This window comes from Triturus cristatus, chromosome 5_2 (genome assembly GCF_964204655.1).
Source record: "Triturus cristatus chromosome 5_2, aTriCri1.1, whole genome shotgun sequence".
Lineage (NCBI taxonomy): Eukaryota > Metazoa > Chordata > Amphibia > Caudata > Salamandridae > Triturus > Triturus cristatus.
The window spans coordinates 453,310,903-453,338,147 of NC_140588.1; the positions used below are offsets into that span (position 1 = coordinate 453,310,903).

Here is a 27,245-nt window from a genome sequence, read left to right on the forward strand (position 1 = left end):
CTGAGGCCTGTGACATTGCCACTCGAAGAGTGTCTTGTGTCATATGGAGCCTGAATATTATCAGGCAAACACTTACAAAAAAATCATAGACAAAAAAATGCTTTATCAAAGTTGCATATCTGCCATCTTCCCCTCCAGTCCTTCTATGTTGGACCCTTACCCCATATTATCAATGTTTGTTTTTCCCCTGATTAGACATTACTTCAATACATCAACCTAGAGGATTGTAATGTGGTGTCTGACTGCTGCAGACTAATGGCCAGGGGTCAGGTAGCCGTAGACACCCTGCCTTTGCAGAGACATGCTAGTGCATGATCATGCCGGTGAGAAAAGACAAAGCGAGCTGCTGAGAATATACTCATTTTATTCTGAAGGGTTGAGGACTCTTTTGGGCTTGTGTTTTGCAGTAAGATCAGACCATGCTGATACCACAGTGAACTCTCTCTAACCTCATTTGTTACTTTTCAACTCTTCTTTCTAAACGGTACCAAATTTCATTACGTGAGCTGACAGTAGAAGCACTACACATTTTTTTTTTTACAAAACAAAGTTATAGTTACATTAAAAATTGCATTGAGTCGGCTATGGTGTCAGACATCTCACTTTTTTTAACGTAACACAAAGGGTAATATGTCCAAGGTAATATGCCTATCACACTGTCACACATTTAACCAACATTGTAATCCCTAATGTAGGGTTATTTGAACTGGTTGCAAATCTGTCACACCGGCTCAGGAGTTGGCTCAGTGCTGGAGAAGGGAAGGGACATGATTGGACCTACAACTGATGTCCAGGTGCACACCATGGTTTTGTCACATTCACTTGTCATCTTAGTGTGTGTGACATAGTCAAGGAATAAGTGAATAATGAGCCAAACTGGGCCTCCAATCTGGACTGGACAGCACATGCATGTTAATACATTGATATTTTGTATACTGACAAGATGACATAGGACTCTCACATGTTCAGTACTGTCTACCTGCTGCTGCCTATGAGTGTTCAGGCCATTATGAACCTTGTGCATTGACTGTTGGATGCTTTTAAGCTTAGATTAGCTGCTGCGGAGATGCTTGACTCTTCTCCTACAGCTGCTGACCCCCTGCCACACATTCATTGTAAGCTACATCTAATGCATGCCAGTCTTTTTAAAACCACTTCCAATGTAACTGTTCGCCAGTATGTTTTAACACTATTTTATTTGTTTCTCTGGAGGTGGATGCGAGATGTACCTTTAAAACAAGAGAAAAGAAAAGGCTTTCACCAGTGCTGGCCTCTCCCTCAATGTCCAGAGCGGGCGGCACTCGGCTCCAGAGGGGACCTGGGATGCCGCTGTGGAGTTAGGACAGTCACTCCTCATGTTGTGGGGTCTGGAGGAGTCTGTGCCAACTAACTCCTGCGCCTTGGGTTGGTCGCCTCTATATGAGGATACATACAGTTTAGAGGATAAACTCCATATTTCATTAATTACAGTAACAGCAACAAATTCTGTGACTTATTTATGTCAGTGACATAACAAGAAATGTTGGGGGGGGGGGAATCTTTTGCCTCTCTCCCTCCAGAGGTTACATCACTTTTACATAAAAGGCACAGGCGCCAGCAAGTCACACCTAATTCACCAGATCACATTGCACTCCATAGACAATTATCATTATTATAATTATTGCGGCTCACAACACTGACTTCTGGTAAATGATTTTCAGTTAAAGAGCATTTACGAAACAATTAAAGAGCAGCATTTCTTAAAAGAGCCAGTGTATTAGATGGGCAAAAATTAGGGGCAGCGAGAATATCAGGTAGTGACTGCCATGTGGTACCCCTGTTACTGCCCTTGGTGTCACTGGTCTGATGGCAGCAAGAACAACAAGTAAACAGGCCTTAATAGTCCTTCTTCTGAATTAGAGCAGCAAATAGAAGGCTGTTGAGGGACTAAGGGTGGGGCAAGGGTCAGCATTATGATGTCACTAGGGATAATACGAAAGGGTGCTGATAACACTTCAGATGCACTAACATTTTGGTGAATCAAGGTTCATGTATGTTACTTGGCAGTCACAGATAAACTTTAAAGAGGAAGACTGAAAAGTCATCAAACAATGACCTTGAAATGTCAGTGTTTCTTCAGTCATTCTATTTGATTCTGGCAAGACACAAGGCATTTTCCGGCAAATAAATGCTTTGTTACTGTTAAACAAAGGTGTTGGGGACTTCAGATCTTTTTGGGAAATATTTGGGGCATTTCCGTAACTTCACAACTTGTTACCACTGCAGATACACATAACATGAGGATTACTTGATCAAAGACCAAAACTAAAAGCTGTTCCTGGTGAAAGCAAGCGTGGAAACCAAACAATTATATCCAGCTGAGGTCTATGATCCTGCCCATTTAAAGAAGTACAGGAATTACTGTAGCCACATAATCTCATTTTAATGGCTGATAAGAACTAGCCTTGTATGTCCTAAATTGCAATTGGGGATTCAGCCTTCCACTTCAGAACACTATTACTGTCTGTGGCCCAACTGTGCATGCTAAAGGTGGCCATAGATGTCCATACACCAGTCCCTTAATGCAATGAAACTTTAATCATACAGATGGTACAGAATGCCAATGCATATGTTTGCTACACCTATGTACCAAAACAGTGTATATAACTTAAATGGTCCACCTCCTCCATCCACATACATTTAACTCAAAAACACACTTTACACTTCTGTAAGTTGCACACAAAACCTTTCATTGAAAGGAATACCTCTTCCTTCGCCAGGCAAGTCCTTTCCGTGCAGTGACTGACGTGATGACGTAATATACTGGGGTAGTCGTCTCTGACAATAAAGCGAGCCTTTTCCAGGGGCGGCTGGTGCATAGGGGCGAATGGGGCGTTGCCCCACCAGCCTCCGGACGGACGAGGATCGGGGTCGGAGGGAGGAAGACAAGACACTAAGACAACACCTTGAAACAGTGTTAGCACTGCAGTGCAGCCCAGCCTTGTTGTTGTACAAACACACACACACCCTCCGCGTGACGTGTGGTGGACGTTCGTTCGACTTCAATAACGCCCAAGTCACGCATGTGCAGAGTGTGTCTGTGAGGCAGTGGTGAGGGCAAGCAGGCGCTACCTGAAGCAGCTGGTTTTCCAGGACTTCGGTCGGATTTTCGGCTCGCCCTGATCTGACGTAGTCACGTAGCTCAGCTCAGAGAACATTCTTCTAGTTCTAAGATCCCGCCTCCTCCCCTGACTGGATGACTTTGATACAGAGTCACCTGACAAGAGGCGGGATTTCAGGTACTGCTTCCTGCGCTGAGTTCCATTTCCCTCCTTCCTTGAACCAGCTTCCTTCAACCGGTCCGAGACTGAAAAACAGTGAGTGAGTACTACTTGATTCCCCTTATTGGAGCAGCAGTATGGTGGAGGGGGTGAGGAACCCTCAAGCAAAGAATGGCGTGGACCGGCTGTGAGGGACGTTTTAAAAAAAATATATATATCATTCCCCCCCCAATCCCCCCCCCGTGCGCGAGCCGCGACTGTCTCTCACAGCCCTGCCCCCCAACGAGATACGAGAAGCGCCCCCACCTCACGGAGCTATATTTAACATCAACCTTCTACTTAAAAGAAAAAGAAAGTGCATGTGTTTTCCGAGTTTCCGACTCTTTCATTTGCATGCTTTTCTCTCCAAGTTGCTCCATCTCATCCATGTTCCTCTCCCCCCCCCACCCGCACACATTGCTTTCTAATACCCATATGCATCTCCACACATGCTCCACGTTATTCTCTTTTGCTCATATTTTCTCTTTGATGGGTTGCTCCTGTCCTGCCCGCCATGTTGCTTCTCCACCACCCACTGTATGGCTTTTACCCGGCTGGCCGTGCTGCTTCTTCCCCTGCTCGCTTTGTTGCATCTCCCCTGCCTGCCAGGTTGCCTTGCCCTCAGGCCTATCTGCCTTTTTTTAAGCAAAAAAAAATTCTTTTGTGCTACATTTTATAAAAGCGCTTTCACACTACTTGTAAATTTACCGGCCCATCTCGGATTGGTTAATAAAAAGGAAAAAAGCAGAGTTATTATTAAGGAGCGCCTAATGCCACTTCAAGTCGTTGGCAGTCTGTGTTTGCAAACGCCCCAGGGACTGGTTTGCGTGTAGATGTCTTGTGATTGTTGCAAGCAGCATTTGGCAGGGCTTATAAATGGACGGTATAAACAATGTCTTCTGTTCTGTGTGCTATGCTGGTGGCATTACATGGTAGAGTTGATTTTTAGCTGCTAACTTTCAATGTAAATTTGCTGTAAGTGGGCACTGAAAGTATAGCTCGAGACGTCCCTGTGTAATACACAATGTTTACTTGAACCATAAACACTTTAATGTTCTAATTTCCCCACACTGCTATTGTATTTATTTTTCTTTACCACAAATGACATAGATTTAGTTTCACTGATATGGATAGTGGGTAATTTTGGATGACGCTGGCATTTTTTGACACTGCCAGTGCCAACCACACTTCTCGCCATTCATTAATACCGTATAAGCGTTCTCACCAAAGGCCCCATCAAGATGCTAATTTCCCCTGAGATGCTAATTAATATCATTTTACATATTGTGGGACGTATGCTTTTTTTTGCTAATTTCTTTTTGTGGCGATCACTGCAGCAAAACAAAATTGACGTTCCCTTGTATCTTTTAAGTAGCAAAACATTCTATATTCTATCTTCAGAGATAAAATAGGAATAGTTATAATTGCCGTTGCAAAGGCATGTTGATCATGACAAAAAGAAATGGAGCGAATACGACACTTGTAATGTAACATGAACTGAATGGCGCCTTTGTACGAAGTATCACCAGCAGTGCACTTTAAGTAATCCAGCCCTTAGTTCAATGATGCAAAACGCACTTTCTTAGATGGAATAAGGGGCGTTTCATTTGACGAAACCCTGGACAACATGATTGACAAAGATTCACCCCGCTGTTCTTGGATTTGCTCTGCACGTGTGTATTTGTAAAGAGAGCTGGTGGTCTACATGGGAGGTTGGCTCGTCCATATGCTCTTATTTCAAGGGCCGTTTAGGTGGTCTGTGTTAATTATGGGAGCACGTAAAATGGCATGATGATGATGAATGTTTGCTGTGAAGCCGTTCGAATAGTCTACGTATGTTCATTATGAAGCTGATTTGATGACCAATCTCTTTTTAAAATAAGGTAGATTGCATACTGTAGGTGAATCATCAATCTTGCAGTGCGAAGGGTCCATCGCTGCATGAATGTACTTGTAGGTGCGCACACAGGCTGAGATAGACACAGAGTTTTGAGCTCACTCTGCCTTTCGATGAAGAGCATCAGTTGGTGTTTGGCAGGATTCCATATAAAAATGTATTTCAAACTCCTGGGATAACCTGGTGCCCTGCTCTCTCTTCTACTTAGCGGGGAATAAATAGGCAGATTCTGCACACATTGGCGTGCTGGGCACTCACTCTTCTTCTCTGGGGTACACATATGCCAAGTTCATCCAAAGTCATTCTTTCTCTGCCAGATCAGAGCATCCTGTACCCAGCACTCTCTCTCATATACAGAAATAATTGTAGACCGAAGGACAATCTGCATTCACTGGCTCTCGGGTGCAGTCCTATATAGCCTGAGTGAGGAACTTGTAGATAAGCCTGTGAGGGCAGTTTAGGTCCCAGCACTAATTGCTTTATTAACCTTCCTGCTTCCTCAAATTTGCTTAAAAATGCACAGTTTGTCCACTCTTTTTTCAAAATTTTCTTGGGGTGCGACACCCCCAAACCCCCCGTAGGTTGTTTGAGCTCGCTCGCCACGCTTGCTTGCCGCAGTGCAGTACGACAATAATAGTACGCCCCACCCCGTTCAAATGTCACCAGCCGCCCCTGGCCTTTTCCCTTGCAGGTTCTGTGCGCGAGCATCAGGCCCTTAAATAGGATTCACTTTGCAACAATTAGCAAATGCCAATAAGCTCGTCTCAGGTAAATATGCTCTCTCTGCTTCCGCAAGCTTGGCCCTGACCCTCAAGTTTTGCCAAAGCCTTTCAGTGGAAAAATACTGGAAGCCAAATACATAGGTATTTGCCATCGCCCACCCTTGGCAGGAGTTTGATGATGACCCGTGTTTTTCAGCCAAGAGATAAGGGTCCAGGCTGGTTGAAAATAGCAGTACTGGTCTCTCTCTTGTATCTTTTGAGAGGCTTCAGGATCATTGAAATCGATTTGCCTGTGAATACCCAGCTAGTAATGCCTGACATGGCCGGAGCAATTGTCAAAGCTGGGCTCAGAGAAGAGAGACAGGGATTGGTGGATATGAAGGGAGGCCTAGTTATAAAGGCTAACCATAACTTCGTTAGCACTTTTCTAAATGTTGAGGTATATTAACACTTTACGTTTACTGATGTATTTATTCAGTGCCATCAATGGATACCAATTGGAGGAATCTACCATTCAGTTGCTGCCCCTGGCATGCCATATTGACAGATCTTGATACCCTTGGCCTTGGGGGTCATGGGGGCAGGGCAGCATTCCAAAGGGAACAGAGCTGTATGAGCATTTACTTTATGTAGTTTTTACCCTTTATCCAGCCCCAGCCCCTGAACGGGCAATAGGAGGAGGTGGATGGTTTGGGTGCAGAACAAGTACCAATCCTGTGATGCCGTCGACAGTCAAACTGTGCGTGATGCCAGTAATACTACCCTGACATGTTGGTGAATTTAAATCCATGACACACACTGAACAAAACCTTTTCAAGGAAAAAAGGTCTAAGGTTATGTAAACACTAGTTACCACGTTCGCCTCCATGGGTTCTTAAAGTCATAAATAAGTTTTGTAACTTTTGGATAAGTTGTGATTGTTTGGTAAAAAGCTATTAAATAAATTCATAACTATTCAATGAGCAAACTTCCTTAAAAGATGCAAAAAATACGCAGGACTTTTATTGAGTAAATCAAGCTCTCTTAAAACTCGTAAATAACGTTTATGATGTGTGGCATGTATCGGGATTTTCATGGAAAGTGGGGATTTTTCACACATTAATAATATTTCCCTCACCTTTTCAGAATCAGTGTTTTTAGAATTGGGAACCTTTTTGCGAGAGACCTTGCTGGGTAGAATTTAATCTTGTAACTCGCTTCTAATCAAAATACGTTATAATATATTACTTTAATCTCATTTATTATCACTACAATTAAAAAGATAAAATATTTTGAGCATTGGCACATGCTTGCCTAGTCCTATAAAAATTAATTGCAGGTGAATGAGAACTTACCAATAAGATACATTCCAATCCAGTCACCGGCGTCCACTTCTTCTTTTATATCCCAGCAGAGCACCAGGTCCTGAGAGTTTCCAATCGCATAGTAAGAGCTGCTGACCATGAGGGTCGACCTACTGTCTGACGTCACCAGGTCTGTGTCACTGGTGGAACGTGGGATGGTGGCCTGGTGGGAGTTCCTGATGTCCACATTCCGGAACTGTTCAGGGTTGTAGCTGTACCTGAGGGGCTCTTTACATCGGCGCCTGTTCTGGGAATTTCTGGAAGGGGATGCCATGGCAGCCAGGCCCAAGAACCTGTTCTGGTACAAATTCTGTAAAGCAGGAATTGAAAAACACTATTCAGCACGTATTATGCAAACGAGTCAATATTAAATAAATTAATAAAACTTTAGAGAAATATTTTAGAAAAAATTCTTAATATTCCACCCAAACGCAAAGCAGCATGAATCACATATATCCCCCAAAAAATCACTCTTTGGTATAAAATGAGAACATTGGGAAAAATTCACTTAAGAATTAGTTTAGCGTCATAAGAACAGCTAGGGGCCAATTCACAAAGCCATTTAACTCATAAAAGGACACATAGTAGGGGTTACTGTTTTTCTACTGCTTAATTTTCACCATGACTACATGGGGTGGTGAGTAGTCTTTCCTGAGCATGTTTAGGTTTGTGAGCACCCACACATTTGTGAGTTAGTGAGCACTCATAAACTTCTCTCCTACATGTTCCCACCCTGGAAATGGTTGAAGATTGACGCCATCAAAGAGATGGAGTGAATTCCCATTGAGGGTCACAAGAGAAAAGGAGCACTCCAAGCTTCGTGGGGGCATAGAGGAAGGTGTCTTTTCACTACACGTTTCCCTTTGGGAAAAAGAAAATGTGCGTTAGCACCTTTCACCAATACACATTTACACTCTGCTCAGGGGCGGCTCCTCCACGTGGGCATAGCAGCGTCACCCCACTGCTTTCTCGCAGTGTGAGAAGCAGAAACGTAAAATGGTATGAATACCATTTTACGTTTCTGCTTCTCGCACTGCGAGAAAGCAGAAGAAGGGTATGCCTGGTTGGGATGGGTGGGTGGACGGGTCGGGAAGGAGTGGCTACCCCAATGTTATGGGTGCTGATTGTTTGGTCGGCCCCAGGGCCGACCAAAACAGAGTGGCTAGCCCCATGTTATAGGCGCTGACTGTTTGGTTGCCCCAGGGCCGACCAAACCAGACATAGCACTCTCCGTTTTCTCCATGCAGGCTGCTGGACGGCATCCTAGCCAATCACAATGCTGCCATTAGAGCGTTGTGATTGGCTTAGGGGAGGAGAGGGAGGCTGTCTGCTTCTTGTGAGCACTGAGCTGGAGACGCGACGTGGGATTCCTGAAGCGGAGGCAAGTTTTTTTAAATGTCTTTTTTTTAAAACTAAATTAACCCCCCCCTCCCTGCGCAACCCCCCGCCCCCACCCGCGAGTCATGCCGGCCACGACTGACTCTGCTACCTAGTGCTTCCCAAAGCAGAGTTGTACTCGATACTCTGCACAAAACTCTTCATTTGGGAAATAGCAACTCTGGAACACATTCCCATGACATTCCCAGTAGTGCTCGTGGTGAATTCCGAAAACTTGTAAATCTAAACTCATGCGAAGGAGTATGTGTGTGGGTGTAGATTTGCATGTTTTTTGCATCTGTGTTTTATGTCTTCAGGTGAGTGTATTATATATTAGAGTACGGCTTCTTGGTATATTAAAAGGATACAGATATTAAACTGTGAATCATAATATAGAATGATAATATATGCTACCTACAACTTTATTTCTTCACCGCCTAAACAATAAATATAAATAAACTAACAATACAATGATAAATAAATAAGATGTTTACAGACCTGAATGTAAACATTTTAAATAAAATCCATGCCATTTAACCGGTTGCTCTAAATATAATGTGTAAATATTCTCATTTATTGGATAGAAAGGAGAAGTAAAATGAGACATCCAGTATGCATTTCAAGATCTTGGATGGATTAATCCCTAGGGGCCGATTACGATGTCGGTCTGAAGGTCCGACAGCCCAATTATGATGTCGGCAGTCGGAACGTATACCGGCCGGTCATTCTAACCCGGTTCCAACCGGCTCTTGGAGTATTCCTGTCGGTCGGAACCACACCACAATCTCCTATGGACGGCGTTTCTGCCATCGGGATTATGATGTCAGTTTTTCACAGCCTTTTAGTGCCGGCCTTTACGACACGGAAAGGCTGTTAGAAAGTGACATTGGGGGCCCTTAACAGGGTCCCCATGCCTAGTGGTGGTCGAGGGGGTACCCCCCTTTGAAACCCTGCACCCTGTGGCAGGCACCATGTGGTGCCTGCCACAGGGGCAGGGTTTTACACACTCACCCATTTTTCCATAGAAGCCTGTAAACCGGCCGTAACACAAGCTCCCATAGAGAACAGTGGGAATCCGACAGAACAGTGTTTGGTTGCATCGTAAATAGGTGGTTGGAACCGCCTACCTCAGGTCAGTTGGTCCGAGGTCCAAGACAGTGTCATCTGGTGGCAACTCCAGCTGACATCGTAATAGGCCCCCTAATGTTAAATTGTTTGGTGAAAAACACTGATATCATTGCCTCTTTCCTAACTCTGTTTCTCAATATCAATTCATCACTACAGGGACTAGAAGAGGGGCTGCATGTTGCCCCAAAAACTAAAAGAAATAAGGTGCTGTGAGAAATTAGGTTGTTGAAGCAACAGTCCCAATCCTTGTCAGGATGAACCACAAAAGTCACTAAATTGACCTGTGCTTATCCGTCTGTCAGCTTGGTACAAAAGCCGTCAGGCTTAACTTAGGGGCAATTTGTAAAGTATTGATGTCGCACATGAACAAAGGTGGTGCCAATGACAGATGAGAGACTCAGGGGAGCCTTTAGCTTTCCTGGTTTCCCAATTGCCTGGCAGGTGAGACAAATCCTGCAGAATGTATCTAAGAATATCTTCATCTGGGGTCAATAAAAAGGGGAGACAGGCCTTGCAATGGTCTTGTCCTGCCTCAGATGTCATGACAGGGGAATTACAGGAGCCATCCCCAGCAGGAATGCCCCATAGCAGTGGGGGACTACCAACACATGTGGTGCCCCATTCATAGGTTCCTTAGGCTCACTATACAGGAGGTCATTCTCCCACAGTATGAGCTAATCTCCAGAGGTATCACAAGCTGCCTGGGTTTTAGCCTGATGCCTCATGTCCTCCAGGGTTGTGCACTCTCTCTGTGCCTTACATAACTCCTTATTGGTGGATTCACCCTCTACTTGCCCTCCAGCAATTTCAGGCCGGTCACCAAAGGAGGCAATGTTCTCTCCAGTAAGCTCTGGAAGGTCTCTTCTGGCATCCCTTTATCTGTACAGTGGGTCACCAGGAGTTGGCTTCCCACAACTCTTAACCTTCCCTTTCTTGGCAGCTGTCTGGGCCATTTTTCCAGGCTCCAAACCTCCTTGACTCCCCTTCTGGGCAGCCATGGACCTGGTGGTCATACAGATCCGCTCAGGCAACCCCAATATTTCCAGGTGTGGCCTGAGCTCCAATTCCTTCAAGATAGTGTATTCCAGATCATTTCCCAGCAGACAGTCCACAGGCATGGAAGGGCTCACTGCAACTTTCAGAAAGCAGAGCTACAGGGTAGGGGCTCTCCTGTTTGTGTGCTACTTCAACCTGGAGGAATGTATTGAGTATCACTTGCTCTGAGGACACCTGATGAAACCTGACAGTAGTAGAACTTGCTCATGTGTCCTTCAGAGGTTCCACCCTCTGCCCCTCAATTATGACCCACTGCCTAAACCTGGAAGTAATTGAAGGCATGTGGGCTTTGGGCTGCATCTCCTTGTCTCCCAGGGACACAAGGGTAGCCCCAGCTGTAGGGAGCACTTGCACTGTGGCACTGATCAGCAGTGGCACAGTGCCCAAAGCAATAATCCAGCAAAAAACATCGTAAACAGAGGAGGCAAACAGAAAAAAATGGAGGAGAGACTCATGCCAATGATGCCAGGTCTAACAACCTGAATGTAGGAAATTGGGTTATTGGTTGAGAGGAATGAAACTATATTCAAGCAACAACCACAATCTCCGTCAGGGAGAAAATAAGCAAACCTCAAATTAATCTGGGCTTAACCCTTTGGTAGCTTGAAACAGGAGCAGTCAGGCTTAACTTAGAGGCAACGTGTGAATATTCAAACAGTAATAAAGTGAAAACACAAAACAAGAAAAATCCTACACCAATTTAGGAAAAACTGAGTAAAATGTAATAATTTATTTGGGACCATTGCGAGAAAAGTCCAATCAGTAGAACCGGAGATTTGCAATTTAAAAATGTGGGTAAAAACAGAGCTTAGAAGCACAAAGCATCAACTGTGGCTTTCTGGTCTCACTACACCGGGACAAAGTCACAAGTTCAGGCCAACCATGATCGAGAGTGGGACGGATACAGGGAACCAGCTAGGCCCACTGAATAAAGTACCTTAAATCATGGCGGCGGAGAATTGTGAGATCCTGTGTGAGGGATGCATTGTGCAGAGGCCGTTCTGATGGGCTGTGGGCTGGGATGCAAGGTCCTTTATTGAAGATGCATAGTGCAGTGGTGCTTCCAGGGAGTTGCGGGTCTGTGATGCAAGGTCCTGCGTCAAGGATGCATCAAGCAGCAGAGGTTCTGAAGACATGCAAGGTCCTGCGTTAAGGATGCATAGTGCAGTGGTAATTCTGGGGATCTGTGGGGCTGCAATGCGAGGACCTGCATTGAGTATGCATTGCACAGCGGCAGTTTCAAGGAGTTGCAGGGATGTGATGCAAGGTCCTGATTCAGGGGTGCCTTGCACAGCGACAGTTCCGATGTGGGGCTGCGAGGCAATGCGTTGCACTGCATTGGCTCTGCTTGGACCACAGCAGGGCTGGCTAGCACCTTCAGGTCCACTTCCATGGGCCCAGGAGTGGGGTGGAACCACTTGGGGGGCAAGACTCACAGCAGACAGAGTCCAGCTGTTGGATATCAGGAGGTTGGAGAATTTTCTGACCAGGAGGCTCTGATCTGGAGGCTAGCCAACTAGCCCTTGGAGTCACTCTCGTGGTCCTGGGTTTAAGATGCAGGTCCAGTCCTTTTAACTCAGGCAGCAGGGGAGAAGGGGTGCAGGTGAGCAGGGGAGCAGGGGAGCAGAGCAGCAGAGTAGCAGCCCTTCTTGCAGAGCAGCACAGCAATCCTTTTCTGAGTCTCCCACAGGTCCAGATGTGTATTAAAGAGTTGGGTCTAAAGGACCTTTATTTATACCTGCTGCCAACTGTGAAGTAGGAGAAACAGAAGAAGGTTCTGAAGGTTTCCACGCACAGAGGTGCTTGGAATTTCCTGTCTCCCTGCCCTGCCCTGACCCCAGCTTGTCTGGGGCCCCAAAAGACTAGTGTCAAACCCTATGTGAATGTGCTCAGACAGAGGCTTTGTGGTGTCCATGTGTGGTAGGTGACAATACCCCCATCATGTAAGAGATGGACCATCCTGCCAGCAGCTTTTCCCCTTTGTCTCACTGTTTGAGAGTAATACACAAAGACCAACTGCCTTCTACACCTAGTCATGTTACCCAGAATACAGGCTGCAGGCACTAAATGGTTGGGGCAACAAAACAACAACATTCTAAAAGTGCCATTTTTAGAACTGCGGCTCAAAATTTGACTTTACAATTTAAAAAGATTTTAAATTACAATCCTTTAGACACCAAACGCCACATTTAGATCTGCCCCCAATTGTAAGTTACCACTTATTAAATGTAATAAGGGAACCCAATACTATCCCGTGGGAGTGGTAGGTCTTCCAGCAGTAAAAAGCGAATTTAAGAGTTTTTCACTACCAGTACATGTAAATGTTATAAGTACAGACCCCAACTTTTTAAATACACTGCACCCTGTCATCTTTGCTACTTTAGGCCTACCCTAGGTGTGACTTATGCGTATTACAAAGGAATGCTTAGGGCTGGTAAATGGTGTCCTTTGCTAGGTCGAATTGACAGTTTAAAACTGCACTCACAGGCTGTAATAGCTGACCTGAGACATTTTTAAATAGCTACTGAAGTGAGTGCCACAATCAGTGCTGCAGGCCCACTAGGGTGGCATAGCGAGCAAAAGAACGATGGATTTAACCCAGATCTCTTGACTGGGCTGAATGTTTGATTCATTCAGCATTCCGTTCATCATTTGTTGCCACAGCAGGTCCACTAGTAGTAGGATGGAAAGCAAAAAGTTGGGGGAAAACCAAGCCAAGGATGTCAGGTCCAACACTGACCACTAAGTTCTTCACATCTCTGGATGCTGTACTAGGAGACCTGATCTGGCACAACGGGCGGTACAGGGTAGCACTCTCTAAGCTCCGGCAGCCCACAGATGCTGAAGAACTAGGAGTACCAAATTTTGAACACAATTTTTTTGCTCCCCAGCTTCAAAGGCTCTGCTGTTGAGACTCTGGTGTGTACCTAGACAACACTGCTATGGAACTGACCCCATGACCTTTATCCAGAGCACTCCAGTGTTTCTGCTCAGCAGGGCACACTATCTGGCTGCTCACCTGGCTAATATGAGTCATTTACTAATGCTCTTGCCAAGTCTACGTCTTTCTCTTCAGATATTTCCATATGCACCAGCAGTTCCTGTATCAATCCTGCTCCACAAAGGAGATGGAATAACCCTCTCCAGTCTCACACATTGCTATGTCCTTGGGATGGAACCTCTAGGCGACGTCTTCCAAGAGGAGCACCTACTAACCTTTGAGGAACTCGCTGACCAGTTTGGCATTTCACAGGGCTGGTTCCTGACCTACAATGCCTTAATCTACACATTGCTATGTTGCTGGCACATTACAACCTAAGAAACCCTGCTGTTTGCGGTCACACAAACAATACATGCCATGGGCAATGGGCATCACCTCATCAAATGGCTAGCAAAAGCTGACAAAGCACTTGCCACAAACCCAATGTTTCCCCTGGATGATCTGCGCAACACATGAAAAGCAGAGCTAAGAAGGAGAACTCAATGATACCGAATGGGACCACATACTAGTACATTCCTCTATTGTGTCCAGGAGCATTAGGTTTAAGCTAATCAAATTCTATATAATACAGAGGGCATACTTTATCCCCAGAAAGATGAACAAACTTTTCATTGGAGCTAATGCATCCTGTCAGAGATGCTGGCAGCTAAATGCGGCACATGTTCTGGGAATGTCCAGTGCTGGCTCATTTCTGGACCACACTAACAGGGCTGCTAAGTCAGCTATCCAGACTTAATAATTTACAAAGCTGAGAAAATTGTGCTCTTGGATTATTCAAATGCTCTAAAAAAGCACAAAGCATTGGCTCACTTCCTAGACTTAGCTCTGTATATGCCATTGCTAGAAAGCCTGCACCACTTCTCCAGCAGCGGTGTGGCATCGCTCAGTTGTTTCTGAGAGTTAAATCTGACAGTACAGCCCTCAGATGGGAGGAAGCCAGAGAGCTCAGTAAATAACCCTTGCCACTCAACTGGGATGCGCTGGCCACTGCCTTCAAGACTCTACTTAAAGATGATATCCAACCCCCAGAGAGTATACGCAACCGACCAACTACAACCCAATTGAGTGCAGTCAACACCTGCATCAACCGAAACACCCTTTAGCTAATTTCTGACCAAACCTTATCAAAACACTTTAACATTGCCACACAAACAAATGCCTGACTGCGCACACAGTCTATTTTTTTTATCATATTTTCCATGCGAGTGATTTCTCTATGACCTATCCCTAAACGTTCATATAACTGTAGCTTAATCACTTGCAACCTATTACGGCACAGCTGCCCTCTTCTCATCCATGACTAACTAAGATCAATACATTAGTCAGTATCTCTCTCTCATCCCCCTCTGTTACACAAGGTTATTATGTTTCAAAATGTTCTAGTTTACTTACTCTCATTCGAAACATCGACAATGCGAAATTGATATAAAGACAGACTTTTGTAATGAATGCATATATATTTGTCACAATCACTATTGTATTTCACATCTGCAGCTTTTCCCTGAAATGTTAGTATTTGCATCTAGCTGCCTCAATATTCCATGATCTATAAAATGAACGAATGTATGAGTAAAATGTAAGAAAAATATTAAGAAATCATATTTTTTCCACCTGTGACGGCTACTCCCGATGCGACTAGGTAGGGCAACAAGGTGGGGTAGGGGCATAAATATATTAGAAAATATATATCTACATTTTTTTTCTAGAAAATACAACTTACCTGACGGTGTGTCGGCTCCTTCTTCCTCCTCTCCCGATCCTTCACTGGCGCACACTACGCAAGCTCCCAGATGCCAATCCCAACGCTGCTCTCATGCTGGGAATAGCATGAGAGCAGCACTGGGATTGGTCTGAGTGGCCTGCTTTGCCACTCAGACAGTGCCTGGGAGCCTGTGGCTTTTTTCCACCTGGCTGTACAACACAGCCGAGTGGAAAAATGCCAAGTGCGCATGTCAGTTTGGCCAGCCTAAAACGGCCAGCCAAACCGATCTGCACACTTAGTAGTGACCACAACTCTTCCTCCTGAAGCGCAGGAGGATGGCCCAGCCTTGACTTGGCTACCCAGCTGCGGGCAATGGTGAAAAAGAAAATGATTACAAGATTATTTTATTATCATTTTCTTTTTCACTGTAGCCTCTGCTGGGTTGCAGCTGTGGGGCGACACTCCTCCATCATAGCGGAGGAGTCGCACCTATTTATCTCTCAAAGATGGTCATTACGTTGCTTCTAAACATGGGAGTTATATGGAACTTTAAAACAATGATACACTTTTGTATTGCAAGAATAAGTCCACCACGTTTCTGTAGCAGCATGGTTTATTTTTCTACGTTTATTCTTTTATTTCTCTTTCTTATGCTTGCAGGAGTTTGCATGCCTGTTTTCTTGTGTATGGGAAAGTGAGTGAATGCAAGAATGAGCCAGTGGGTAGATGAATGCATGTATGAGTGCAAGGATGAGTGACTGAATGCATGCAGGATGACTTACTAAGTTCCTAAATTCATCAGTGATCGAGGAGGCACTTTCAGTAATAGACCAGACCTACTGCCAGTGGTAATGCTTGTTTTCTTCCAGATTAAATGAAGGAAGTATATAATTTCAGGCAAAAAACTTTCAACATAATTCTAAAGTTTTCAGTAGGGGTGGGGGGAACTTGTGGAGTTTTACTCTGCGGAATTCCACAGAGTTATATAAAAATTCCATGAGGTTCTGTGGAGTTCCGCGAGCGGCACAATTCCAGTCCATCATGCTGCTTGTGCTGATTTCTAGTGCTGGGAACTTGTCCTGCGCTGTAAAATCAGCTTGAATGGCACCATGTGGTGTGCCAGAGGGTGCTGCTTCTTTCTGCTGCTCGAGTAGATTTTCTACTTACGCAGCAGCTTTTGCAACACCAGCGGAAACTTTCTCAACACTAGCGGTAGTGACCTGAGTTGAGAAATATCTCCGGGAGGCAGTCTAGCCCTTATTTTTTCTCACTCACCTACTTAATGTTAGTGAGACACACAAGTGAAAAACTCCACCACACTGCAGTTGGCAGAGTTTTTGTAGAACTCCGCACTCCAAGCGGAGCGGACAAAACTCAGCACATGAACTCCAATCGGCGTAACAGTGTTTACCGCCCACCCCTAGTTTTCAGACACTCTGGCCGTGAAACACTCATGAATGAATGAATGAATGAATGAATGAATGAATTAAATAAAATGTATAAACGTGCAACTAAGCCCGAAGGCATCAAGGCGCCTAACCAAAGAAAATCATAAAAGGCAAATCCAGAACTAAGGGTAGGCTTTAGCAAATAGCCACGTCTTGAGAGCCCTCCTAAAGGCTTGCTTTGAGGGAAGGGATTTGATCTCAGCTGGCAGAATATTCCACAGCTTTGGAGCCAAAGTTGAAAAAGCTCTGCCACCCCACTTGGCTCTACGAACACGGGGGACTGATAACAAGGATTTATTGGCGGAGCGCAGAGTTCTGGAAGGTGTATAAGGGGCCAACAGGTCCCTTAGGCCTCCAGATCTGTTAGTAGCCAAAGCCCCATAGATCAAACATAGGGACTTAAAAGAAATCCTGGCCTCGATTGGAAGCCAGTGCAGTGTCTTTCTAGCAGCCGAAGCAGAAGCCTGCTTAGGTAGATCCAGTACAAACTTGGCGGCGGCATTCTGCACCATTGGAAGTCGTATTAACAGACCCTTGTTGATGCCTAAATATAAGGCATTACAATAGTCAAGTCTTGAGCCTATTAATGCAATTACAATTTGCTTTCTGGCTTGAAGGGACAGATAATGTTTGATCTTCCGCAAGATGTTTAGTAAGCCCCAACATGTGGAGATAGTCCTCTTTACTTGCTGACCCATCCCCAGGGTAGGGTCAATCATGACTCCTAAGTTCCTGGTCAAGGTAGTGGGTGTCGGACACACGCCCAACGATGTAGGCCACCATTCCGCCGACCAAATGTCCTCCTTTCCTCCGAACACCAGAATTTCTGTCTTTTCGCCATTAAGCTTCAATGAATTGCAAATCATCCATTGAGCAACTGCCTCCATACAGTGTCTAAAATTGGAGGCAGCGGAGATGACAGGTTGGGCGATAGACATAAATATCTGCGTGTCGTCGGCATAGGAGACTACCTCCATCCCATACGATCTAATAAGCCTGGCAAGTGGGGTCACATAGATGTTGAAAAGGGTCGGACTTAATGCCGACCCCTGAGGGACCCCACAATGCACTGGAAGGGATGGAGATAGGAACTCCCCCAGCTTAACTCTCTGTTCCCTCTGGCCGAGAAAAGAGGCCAGCAAACTAAGTGCGGGCCCCTCCACCTCTATCTCCCTCAGCCTAGATGTTAACACTGAGGGAGACAGGGTATCAAACGCAGCCGTGAGATCTAGCAGGATAAGGAGAGTGGTCTGGCCCTTATCTACTCTAGTGCGGATGTTGTCAAGCACAATGGTAAGGGCCGACTCCGTGCTATGCTCTCTCCGAAATCCATGCTGCGAGAGATCCAGAAGGCCAGAAGTTTCCAGAAAGGCTGCAAGATGCTGGTTGAGATGGGTTTCCAGCATCTTTGCAGGGGCTGGGAGCAGCGAAATGGGGCGGAAGTTTTTGAGAGCCCCCGGGTCTAATGTGGGCTTTTTTAACAAAGGTTTAACCACCGCTCTTTTCCATTGTGAGGGGAAAGTCCCATCCCTCATTGCCCTGTTGATGATATCTAATAACGGAGGCAGAAGAATCTCCTTACATTGTTTAAGGAGTTTCAAGGGGCAAGGGTCTAGAGGAGACCCCGACCTAGTCTTGATCAGGAGGACTTCAAGTTCCTGAAGGGAGAGGGGTGGAAAGCTGGACAACCACGCTGAAAGCACCTCCTCGGGTGATGTTAGCGATGAGACAGATAAGCATGTAGAGGTAGATAGTGCCGACCTCTGAAGCTCTAGTGCCGAATATATGTCCACAATTTTAGATTGAAAAAATTGTGCAACATCATTGCAGAGCTGCTGTGAGCTGACAACGGGATCAGGCACCTTCAATGATGTAAGCGTGTCTACGATCTTGAACAGCTCTTTCGGCGAAGAGAGTGAGGAGGTAAGAGAAGTAAAGTACTCTTGCTTAGTTCTTATCACCTCCGTCTTATAGTTCCTTAGGAGGATTTTATGACTATCCCTCTCACGCAAATCCCAACTAGTCCTCCAGAGACGTTCCTGTCTATCACAGTGCATAGGACATATGCTTATAATTGTGTTACATTTCTATAAAAAACTAATAAACATGTTTTGATCTCATACAATGGCCAAACATGGCATGAGTAAACTATTTCTAGTTTCCCTTAAAACCTAATGTTGCCATCGTGAGCATGGCCATATTTCTTGAGATGCGCCCGAACAACTATATGCAAAAACAACAATTGATGGACAGAATGCAGAACAAGGGTCAAGACTGATTTGCATATGGCCATGTCTAAACTGGGGTGGTGTAGTGGGCAAAAGAACGATGGATTTAACCCAGATCTCTTGACTGGGGGAGAATGTCTGCTTTGTCAGCATTCCGTCCATCATTTGTTTGTTGTAACGCTTTTCGCCCTAAGTGGGATGGGTATTCCCAGACGTGGGACCCGTGCTCACTACGCCACTGGAGTCAAGCTATCCTGGCTGATGACGGCTGATAGCCAGAAACCGGTCCTAGGATGCTTGATTCTGGTTCAGGGAAGACATGGCTTGGCAGTTCGGGCTGGACTGTTTCCATGAGGCACAGGGTCAAGACTGATTTGCATATGGCCATGTCTAAACTGGGGTGGTGTAGTGGGCAAAAGAACGATGGATTTAACCCAGATCTCTTGACTGGGGGAGAATGTCTGCATTGTCAGCATTCCGTCCATCATTTGTTTGTTGTAACGAACAACTATATGGGCAGTAATTCAGTTATAACTGGCGCATCCCTGTATATCAGCAGGGATGCGCCAGTTATTGTGCGTCACGGCTCCGCCACCATGGATGCGCCGCATTTACAATGCGGCGCACCATGGGGCAAAAAACTGACAGATGGGTGACGCATCTGTGCCATAAAGGCAGCGGATTGCTGGAGTTGCGACGCAAGCGCGACGCACCTCCAGCAAGGCTCTGGGTTGCCCTATCTTTACAATGCTGCGTCAATCCTTACGCCTGCTTCAAGCAGGTGCAGGGATTTGATGCAGCATGGGCTCAAAAGTGACTGAGTGAAATCTTGTAGATTTCACTCAGCCACTTTTAGGAGGCGTTCCTGCGACGGAACGCCCCCCCCCCTGCAGGAACACCTACTTCTGGCACAGGGCCGTACAACGTGAAGCATCTCCCATATGCGTCACGTTGTAAATACCCCGCAGCATGGCGCTGGTTTTGCGCCGCCGCAGCGTCACAATAGTGACGCAACGGCGGCGTAAAAGAGGCGCAAGGGGCTTGTAAATCTGCCCCTAAATCTTTTCAAAATCTTTTTATGTCAGTCCGAGCTATATGTTTAAGAAAAATAAACCCTACCACTATAAATAATTGAAGCTCCCTTCACATGCTAAGCCAAAACCTTTTAACATAAATTTAGTCTGGATTTCATGTTTCAATTACATTACTGGATGTACTGAAGGTAGAAGCAGATAGTAAGTTGGCAAGACAACTAGTGAAAATCGAGTTACCAGTCAAGAAAGCAAGTAGAAGTAGACCTTTGGCTGGCAAAATAACATGTTGACGATGTTTTCAATTTTATTTTAGGTTCTGCTAAAAGCCTTTATAAAGAGCTAACATATTTACTAATACATTCATGGCATCCAATATATACATGTGAATCTCTAAAAAGCTAAATACATTCTGCTTAAATGTTTCTAGAGAATTCACTTGTTTCAGTGCTTCATTTGCCTTCCTATATTTAGGTCAACAGCAATTTGCATAAGTAATACTGTCTAGTGATAGTGAACTGTGCAAACTGACCATATGGTCAACATCTTGTATTCTGTTATTAGACAAAATACATATTTGCTATTCACATGGTAGATTTTTCTGGTATCCTAACATGATCCGGAATAGAAGACCACTAGTGTAAAGAGGAATAAAGACTTTATAGATCTTAGAATCCACTAGTGTCTGCAGATAGTATTGACAACAAAACTATGTTTCAGATTCACATACCGGTAAAGGTAAGAAATAGGTGATCTTTTAGGCTATCATCAGAACAATGATATGAATTTAAGCTTTCATTCTAATCTTCAAATTATATTGAAAAGCTACATTAGAGGACATTGGGCCTAAATTATATTCTGGCGGATGGAGTATTCCCATTGGCCTGGTAGAGGACTTTACATCCGCCAGGCCGTGACTTCTCCGCACTCCAGATTGAAAACTGTCCACCTACCTCGCGGTCATTTATAAAGACATTGGCAGGAACCGCCGTTATGACGCTTCCTGTCAATACATTTACTGTTTTCTACGAGGCTGCATCAGAAGGAAGCGGCCATCCAGCAAATACCATTCTTTGTTTCTTTTCAAAAAGAGAATCCTGAAAAGGGATTTTCTTTTTAAAAAGAAAAAAAGTAATACTCCCCTCTCCATGGGAGACTTCTCCCATGGCAAGGGGAGCATTATAATTGTTTTATTGTTCCTTGTCGCCAGGTCTTACCTGGTGGTAAGGAACAGCAAAAAAATGACCACATGTCCGCCCATCTAAATTGGGTGGGCGGATATGTACCCATTTCTCCGACAGCCGTGATTACCCAGGGCCATCGGAGGGTATTAATCACTGCAGAGACAGAGTAGTCTATGTCGTGATTAACCTTAAGGTCCGCCTGCACGTACATGCGGTGGGCGGACCACTATATTGGTGGTGAGATTACTCTGTCGCCATTGCAACTGAGTACCCTCATGGTGAACACAGGTTTTGAAAGCAGGTTATTCCCTGCTCTAGTGGTGAATTCCCAGACTCTGATGCTAGTGCTCTGACAAACGCTGATATACCAACTCCCTTGTGTTTGCAGGGTGGTTGTGGAATTGCAGTTGACAGTCTGCAATCTATCCAACTTTGCTTGGGTCTCGCAGAGGTGAGAGAGGAACTGAATGCCAATCGCACCTTTCCCTATCAGACACAGCTCACAGGAGATTCTATGTTGTATCAATAGCAGGTCTCACTTGGAGAATGTCAATGTGTGGCCAACTCTATGCTCTCCAATTGTTGGCTTTGGGAGTAACAGAGGAGGAAGACTCCGAGGGGGTAGGGAAGGGTGTCCGTATGCCTAGTATGGATTTAATTTTCAGTGGGTCTTTACTGTTGGTGGTCTAGGAAGGTACAATCACACCAGGTATTTCTTTTTTTCAAGAATGGGCTGATATGGGAGGCTGGTGGTATTGAAGGTGGTGGACAGTAGGGTGATTAGCAGAAAATCAAGTACACAATACATAAAGGTACAGCTGTGTGGGGAGGTCTGAGGTACATGAGGCACAGGGGAGTGCACAAGGCAGACCAAAATTCACTTTGGGGACATCCTACCTTTCCAAGTCTCATATTGTTCTCATCAAACTTTTCATGACCACAGCTATGTATTTTCCCATTCTTAGGAGTCAAAATGGATGAAAGAGATTTTGATAGAACTGCTGTTTTGGGCCTTTTTTGTGAAATGTACTTACATGACCCATGTGCCCAAGGGGCATGTTCAACTATTGACATGGTTGATTGGAACAGATAAAGATGTGATGTTTGGCCTGTTCTGGTCGCTAGGTTTTGTTTTCTATGCTGAATGGGTGCAAGCAACACTTGTTCAGCGCCTGCACATATGTCCCGCCCTCCCACTTCATGCAAGGCCTCTTTAGGAATTGAAGAGATGAGTAAGGTACTGCTTTCATTATTGAAATAGCACTGTGCCAGTCTGTTATTGAAATAGCACTGTGCCAGTCTGAGCATTGCAAAACAGCCTTGGGTGCTTAATCTTCATTACTGGCACCCTTTTGATCCACTTCCCAAAATGTCATCATTAAACATCAGGGGCGTAGCTCAAGGGGAGTGTTTAGGGTATAACATCCCCCTGATAAATGGATTCTGGTATGTTTAGTTGGGTCCAGGGGCCTCCAGTCAGACTAGCAGCATCTGTGGTAAGGTTTCCACTTGGCTTAGCAGCCCTCATAGCACAGACACACAGTTCTATGAAACTTAGAAGAGATTGTATACACCCACCCCTCTTCCCTCTCACACAAATAGGCCAAGAATAAACAAATGACGGGACGTCTCTTATATGGTGCAGAGAACTCTTTTAAATGTAAGACTATTTTCATCTATTTTGCCTTTTCAATGGCAGTGATGGTTGGGAAATCTCTGTTCCACCCCCCTATTCTAACTGACCAAGCTATGCCTCTGTTAAACACCCAAGTAGAACTAAGTAAATTATTTATGAATTGACAAATTTAAATCACTGAAGGCTGTATCAAAATAATGACTAGAGAAATCTAAGGGCCTGATTACAAAAGAGTAGTTATTTTCAGAATCCTGCATAAACACGTTTGTGCAGGAACTAGAATTACGAGTTGAGTGTTATTTAATGCATCCGATAATTATTTCATGCATTAAATACCTCATCCTTCATTACATTTTGGCAGGTCAAACTGGCCAAACTTTTACAGGGAAAAAGCATACGGTGTTTACCGTATCATACAGATTTTTGTGCATTAAACACCAAAATCCGCACGCTATTCCCCAGAAACTCATAATAGGTGTTATTTATGGCACCCGATAAATAACGTACCCCGTGGTATCGTTATTTATTGGGTGCGATAAATAGCACCTTCACTCGTAATCAGGTCCAGAGTAGGCAAATACATTGTTAAAAAGTGGCATTCAGTGTAAGTTAGGCTTGATCGACAATAATAATACTGGAAGGCTGCTAAAATCATTTTCTCTGAATAACAGGGAGATTAACCATATAGTAAGATAATGGTTGTGTTTTCCTATCTTTTGCATTTATGTGAAGAGCAGCAGCAAGAATCTGTGGCTTACAGGATTTACATCTTTGAACACAGGAGATGCACATGTTGTAGCACGGATGATGTCTAAGGATAAAAAATAATGCTGGTAGAAAAGACAGGAAGAGGCCTCACTCTGTGACTGTCTCTTCTACTATCAAAGTCAGACTGGTGCAAATCCTCTGACAAAGGAGCCCACGGGCCTACTGTTCTTTCATTCTTCACTGGTGTACATCAGTTGCACTTGGAGATAGCCTCCCAATGTGGCTTTGTGCCCACGATGAACAATGTCCGCGACTTTTTATATAGTGCAAGTTAAGAACTTCTGTGTCATGGTGCTCATGGTTTATTCTTGCTGTAGATGTGGGACCTTTTAGTTGTGCATCATATAGTGAGTATAGGAGAGATGCCAACACTCACAATCTTCTGCTCCAATGTGTATGTGTGCTGCAGAATGCACACAGATGCACACAGATGGAGCTGCATGTTAGCAGTTCTCTCTCTGTCAAAGCAATGCCGGATCCCGCAGGAGGCGGAGAGCTGGCAGGGACTGTGGGGGCCTTGAGGCAGAATGCAGCAGACATGCAAAAAGAAAACAAGGAGGCGAAATAAAGATATTTCTCCTTGGTACACAAGCCCTGGGTAGGAGCACCATTTTGGCGCAAGTTCTTAGTTAATGTCTTTAGTAAATATGCGTTTGCTTCAAAATACATGGGTATATGCACAAAAACGCCCATACTACACCCATGTAGCTCTCCCCAATGCAAGGTAACACTAGGAAGAGTTATGAACTGTGTTGCTTTGCTTTTTTTTCAACACCATGCAAAGCCATGCAAAATAGGCTTTGGGTAGCTTTGGAAATCCCAAAGTTGATTTTGCGTCAGGCTGTGCCAAAAAAGTGACACAACTCTGATGCAAAACCTTATTAAATGTGGGCCTACTGCTAGTAGCCTGAACCTTTAGATTTAAATTGGTGTACCTCCAATATTGTGAAGAACAGCATGTTCCTAAACTCTGTTGTAAAGCAGGCAAATGCATTGTCCAGAATATTAATTCACAATAGCCATCAATTTATCAATAACTACCATGCACTGTCCAATGAAGTGTCCATGCCCCTGTTAGGGCCAGCTTTGTCAAGTCAACCATCATTTCTAACTTTATAATTTACAACCATCAATTTCTTCACCCATGAAACCTTAGTCAGATACTTAAATAACTGGATCTCGATAACAACGTCCCCCAAATAGACTCCTCAACCAGAGTGGAGATTTCTTAGACTTGGAAACACGCATTTCTCAAACAGATAAATCAAAGAAGATGCACCTCAAGCTTCCGCCAATGTCACATTTCAACACAAAAATGATGCTCTACATCGCTCAACGATCTGCAAACACAGATCCTCCACAATCTAGAAAACACAGTGTCCGCCAAACTAATGACTACGTTGACAAACTCAATGATTTCAAAATACCACAGTCTTGTTTTGGGGGGTTACAAAACAGAAACTTGACTCCTCAATATTTTGGATGATTCCAGCCACAGGATAGAATTGATTCTTGCTAATTCTTGACCACAGATCAACCTTTGTCACAGTATATCACACAGTCATGCATCACCACTTTATAGAAATAGCTAAGCTGATGGCTCCATCCAGCCCTCAATCTCCTCCTTCCTGTTATGATATGTCAATTTGAAGAGCGTACTAATCACCTGCAAGAGTATCCAGGTTATTCGAAGAGCCAGATCTTCAGCTTTTTGCAAAACTCAAGGAGGGAGCATGTTGTGGGAGGTTGTTCCATCTTTTGGGTGCAATGTAAAAAAACAAGCTACCTCCTGCTCTGCTTTTGTGAATGAGGGGGCTGTGTGCGAGTGAGAGTGAGGCTGAGTGTAGGTGTCTTGATGGGTTGTGAATGTGTATGTGACTGTTGAAGTATGGGGGTCCCCTGTTATGTATAGCTTTGTAGGTGTGTGTGAGAAGTTTGAATTGACTACGTTTGTGAATGGGGAGCCAGTGGAGCTCCCTGAGGTAATGTGAGATGTGGGTGCTGCGAGGAAGGTTGAGTATGAGTCTTGCGGCGGTGTTCTGATTGGTCTGAAGTTTGCTCAGGAGTTGCTTGGAAACTCGAGCGTACAGTGCATTACCATAGTTGAGTCGGCTTGTGATGAGTGCTTGCATGACAGTTCCTCTGGTGCTCTGTGGAAGTCACTCGAAAAGTATTCATAGCATTCATAGGCTGTGGAGCAAACCGATCTCATATGTCGACTTTTGCTGTCATGTTTAGCTTGTTGTCCAGGACTATCCCCGGATTTCTGGTGTGGTCGGTGGGTGTTGTCCCAGTACTGTTGGCCACCAGGTGGCGTTCCACGGGGAGCTCTTAACTGTTCCTCCAACTGCGGACTGTTTCCACCTCCTGTCCCTCCCTCTGGGCCTTCGTCCCCTATGCTAAGGAGCAGTACTCCCAGAAAACTGAACTGACAGGGCACCTTTGGCAGCTGTCCCCCAACTGGGAGCAATCCAAGCTCTGGGGTTGGATATAATGTACCCTGGGCTTCTGCCCACCATAACTATTTCCCTCCTATGCTTAAAAGGGACATGGGAACATATGCCTCCACGCTATACTGGAACCTGTCTGGGTCACTCCGTACCTTCCCCTCACCATGTTGGGGTGCACCTGAACCACCCTCCTTAGGACCACTGCCCAATGCCTTTCCAGACACTCCGGGACTACGCCAGACATCTGCCTCCTTTTCAAGCTCCCTGGGGTCAGTAAGCTTTCAGTCAACCAGGTGTTGTTGAAGCTCTGGAAAACAGTGACTAAAAATGTGCTTTCTGGTGATCAAATTAAACAGCCCTTCATAGGTGTTTACATCACTGCCCTTCACCCAACCATTCAGTGCCTTACAAAAGAAACCCACAAAATACCTTCAGGACTGGTGAGTAAGTTTCTGACTGACCTGAACCTCAACCTGTACTCTTCTGAGTGGAATTCATATTTTTTTATAAGAGTCTCCTTTATAGGGCAATACCCCATCCTGTCTGCCTTATCTAGGGCAAGTATGGTGTCCCTCCCATCACTAGATGTATGCCTTCAGAGGCCAGATTCAAAATTGTCCTAAGGGAGCACATGCATCTGTAGAGCTACTTCATATGCCTCAAACCTGTTGTCTTTGTCACTCCCCACCTCAAAGTCAGGCACCATGTCCCTGGATATGTAGAACCTTCCTTCAGCACTGGTCACTGTATTTTTGCTGCCACTATTCTTGCTGCACTCGAGCAGATCTTTGGCACTCAAGTCCTGCTCATTTAGACTCAGTTCATGAGCTGACATGTTTTTCTTCCAAGTCTCTCTCTGCCTCAGCCTTCCTTTATCCTCCCTCCATGGCCAGTTTCTCCTTTGTCAAGGCCCTCTCATCTTCAGCCATTCTCTCCTCCACCAGTGCTTTTCAGCCTAAGTTTATCTCTCCTCTG

The 27,245-nt window shown here is 44.9% G+C and overlaps 1 protein-coding gene across 6 annotated transcripts in view; it reads right to left on the reverse strand.

Moving 5' to 3' along the window:
- Positions 1-27,245, reverse strand: part of HECW1 (HECT, C2 and WW domain containing E3 ubiquitin protein ligase 1) — a 979,761-nt gene that overhangs the window by 504,661 nt on the left and 447,855 nt on the right. For 5 of the 6 annotated variants that reach the window (XM_085607418.1, XM_085607421.1, XM_085607420.1 and 2 more), the window contains one exon: positions 7,253-7,571. In XM_085607418.1, the coding sequence (XP_085463544.1) occupies positions 7,253-7,571 (319 nt within the window). Of the gene's footprint in view, positions 1-7,252; positions 7,572-27,245 lie in introns of those variants that run through there. The other variant, XM_085607422.1, reaches the window with a different exon arrangement.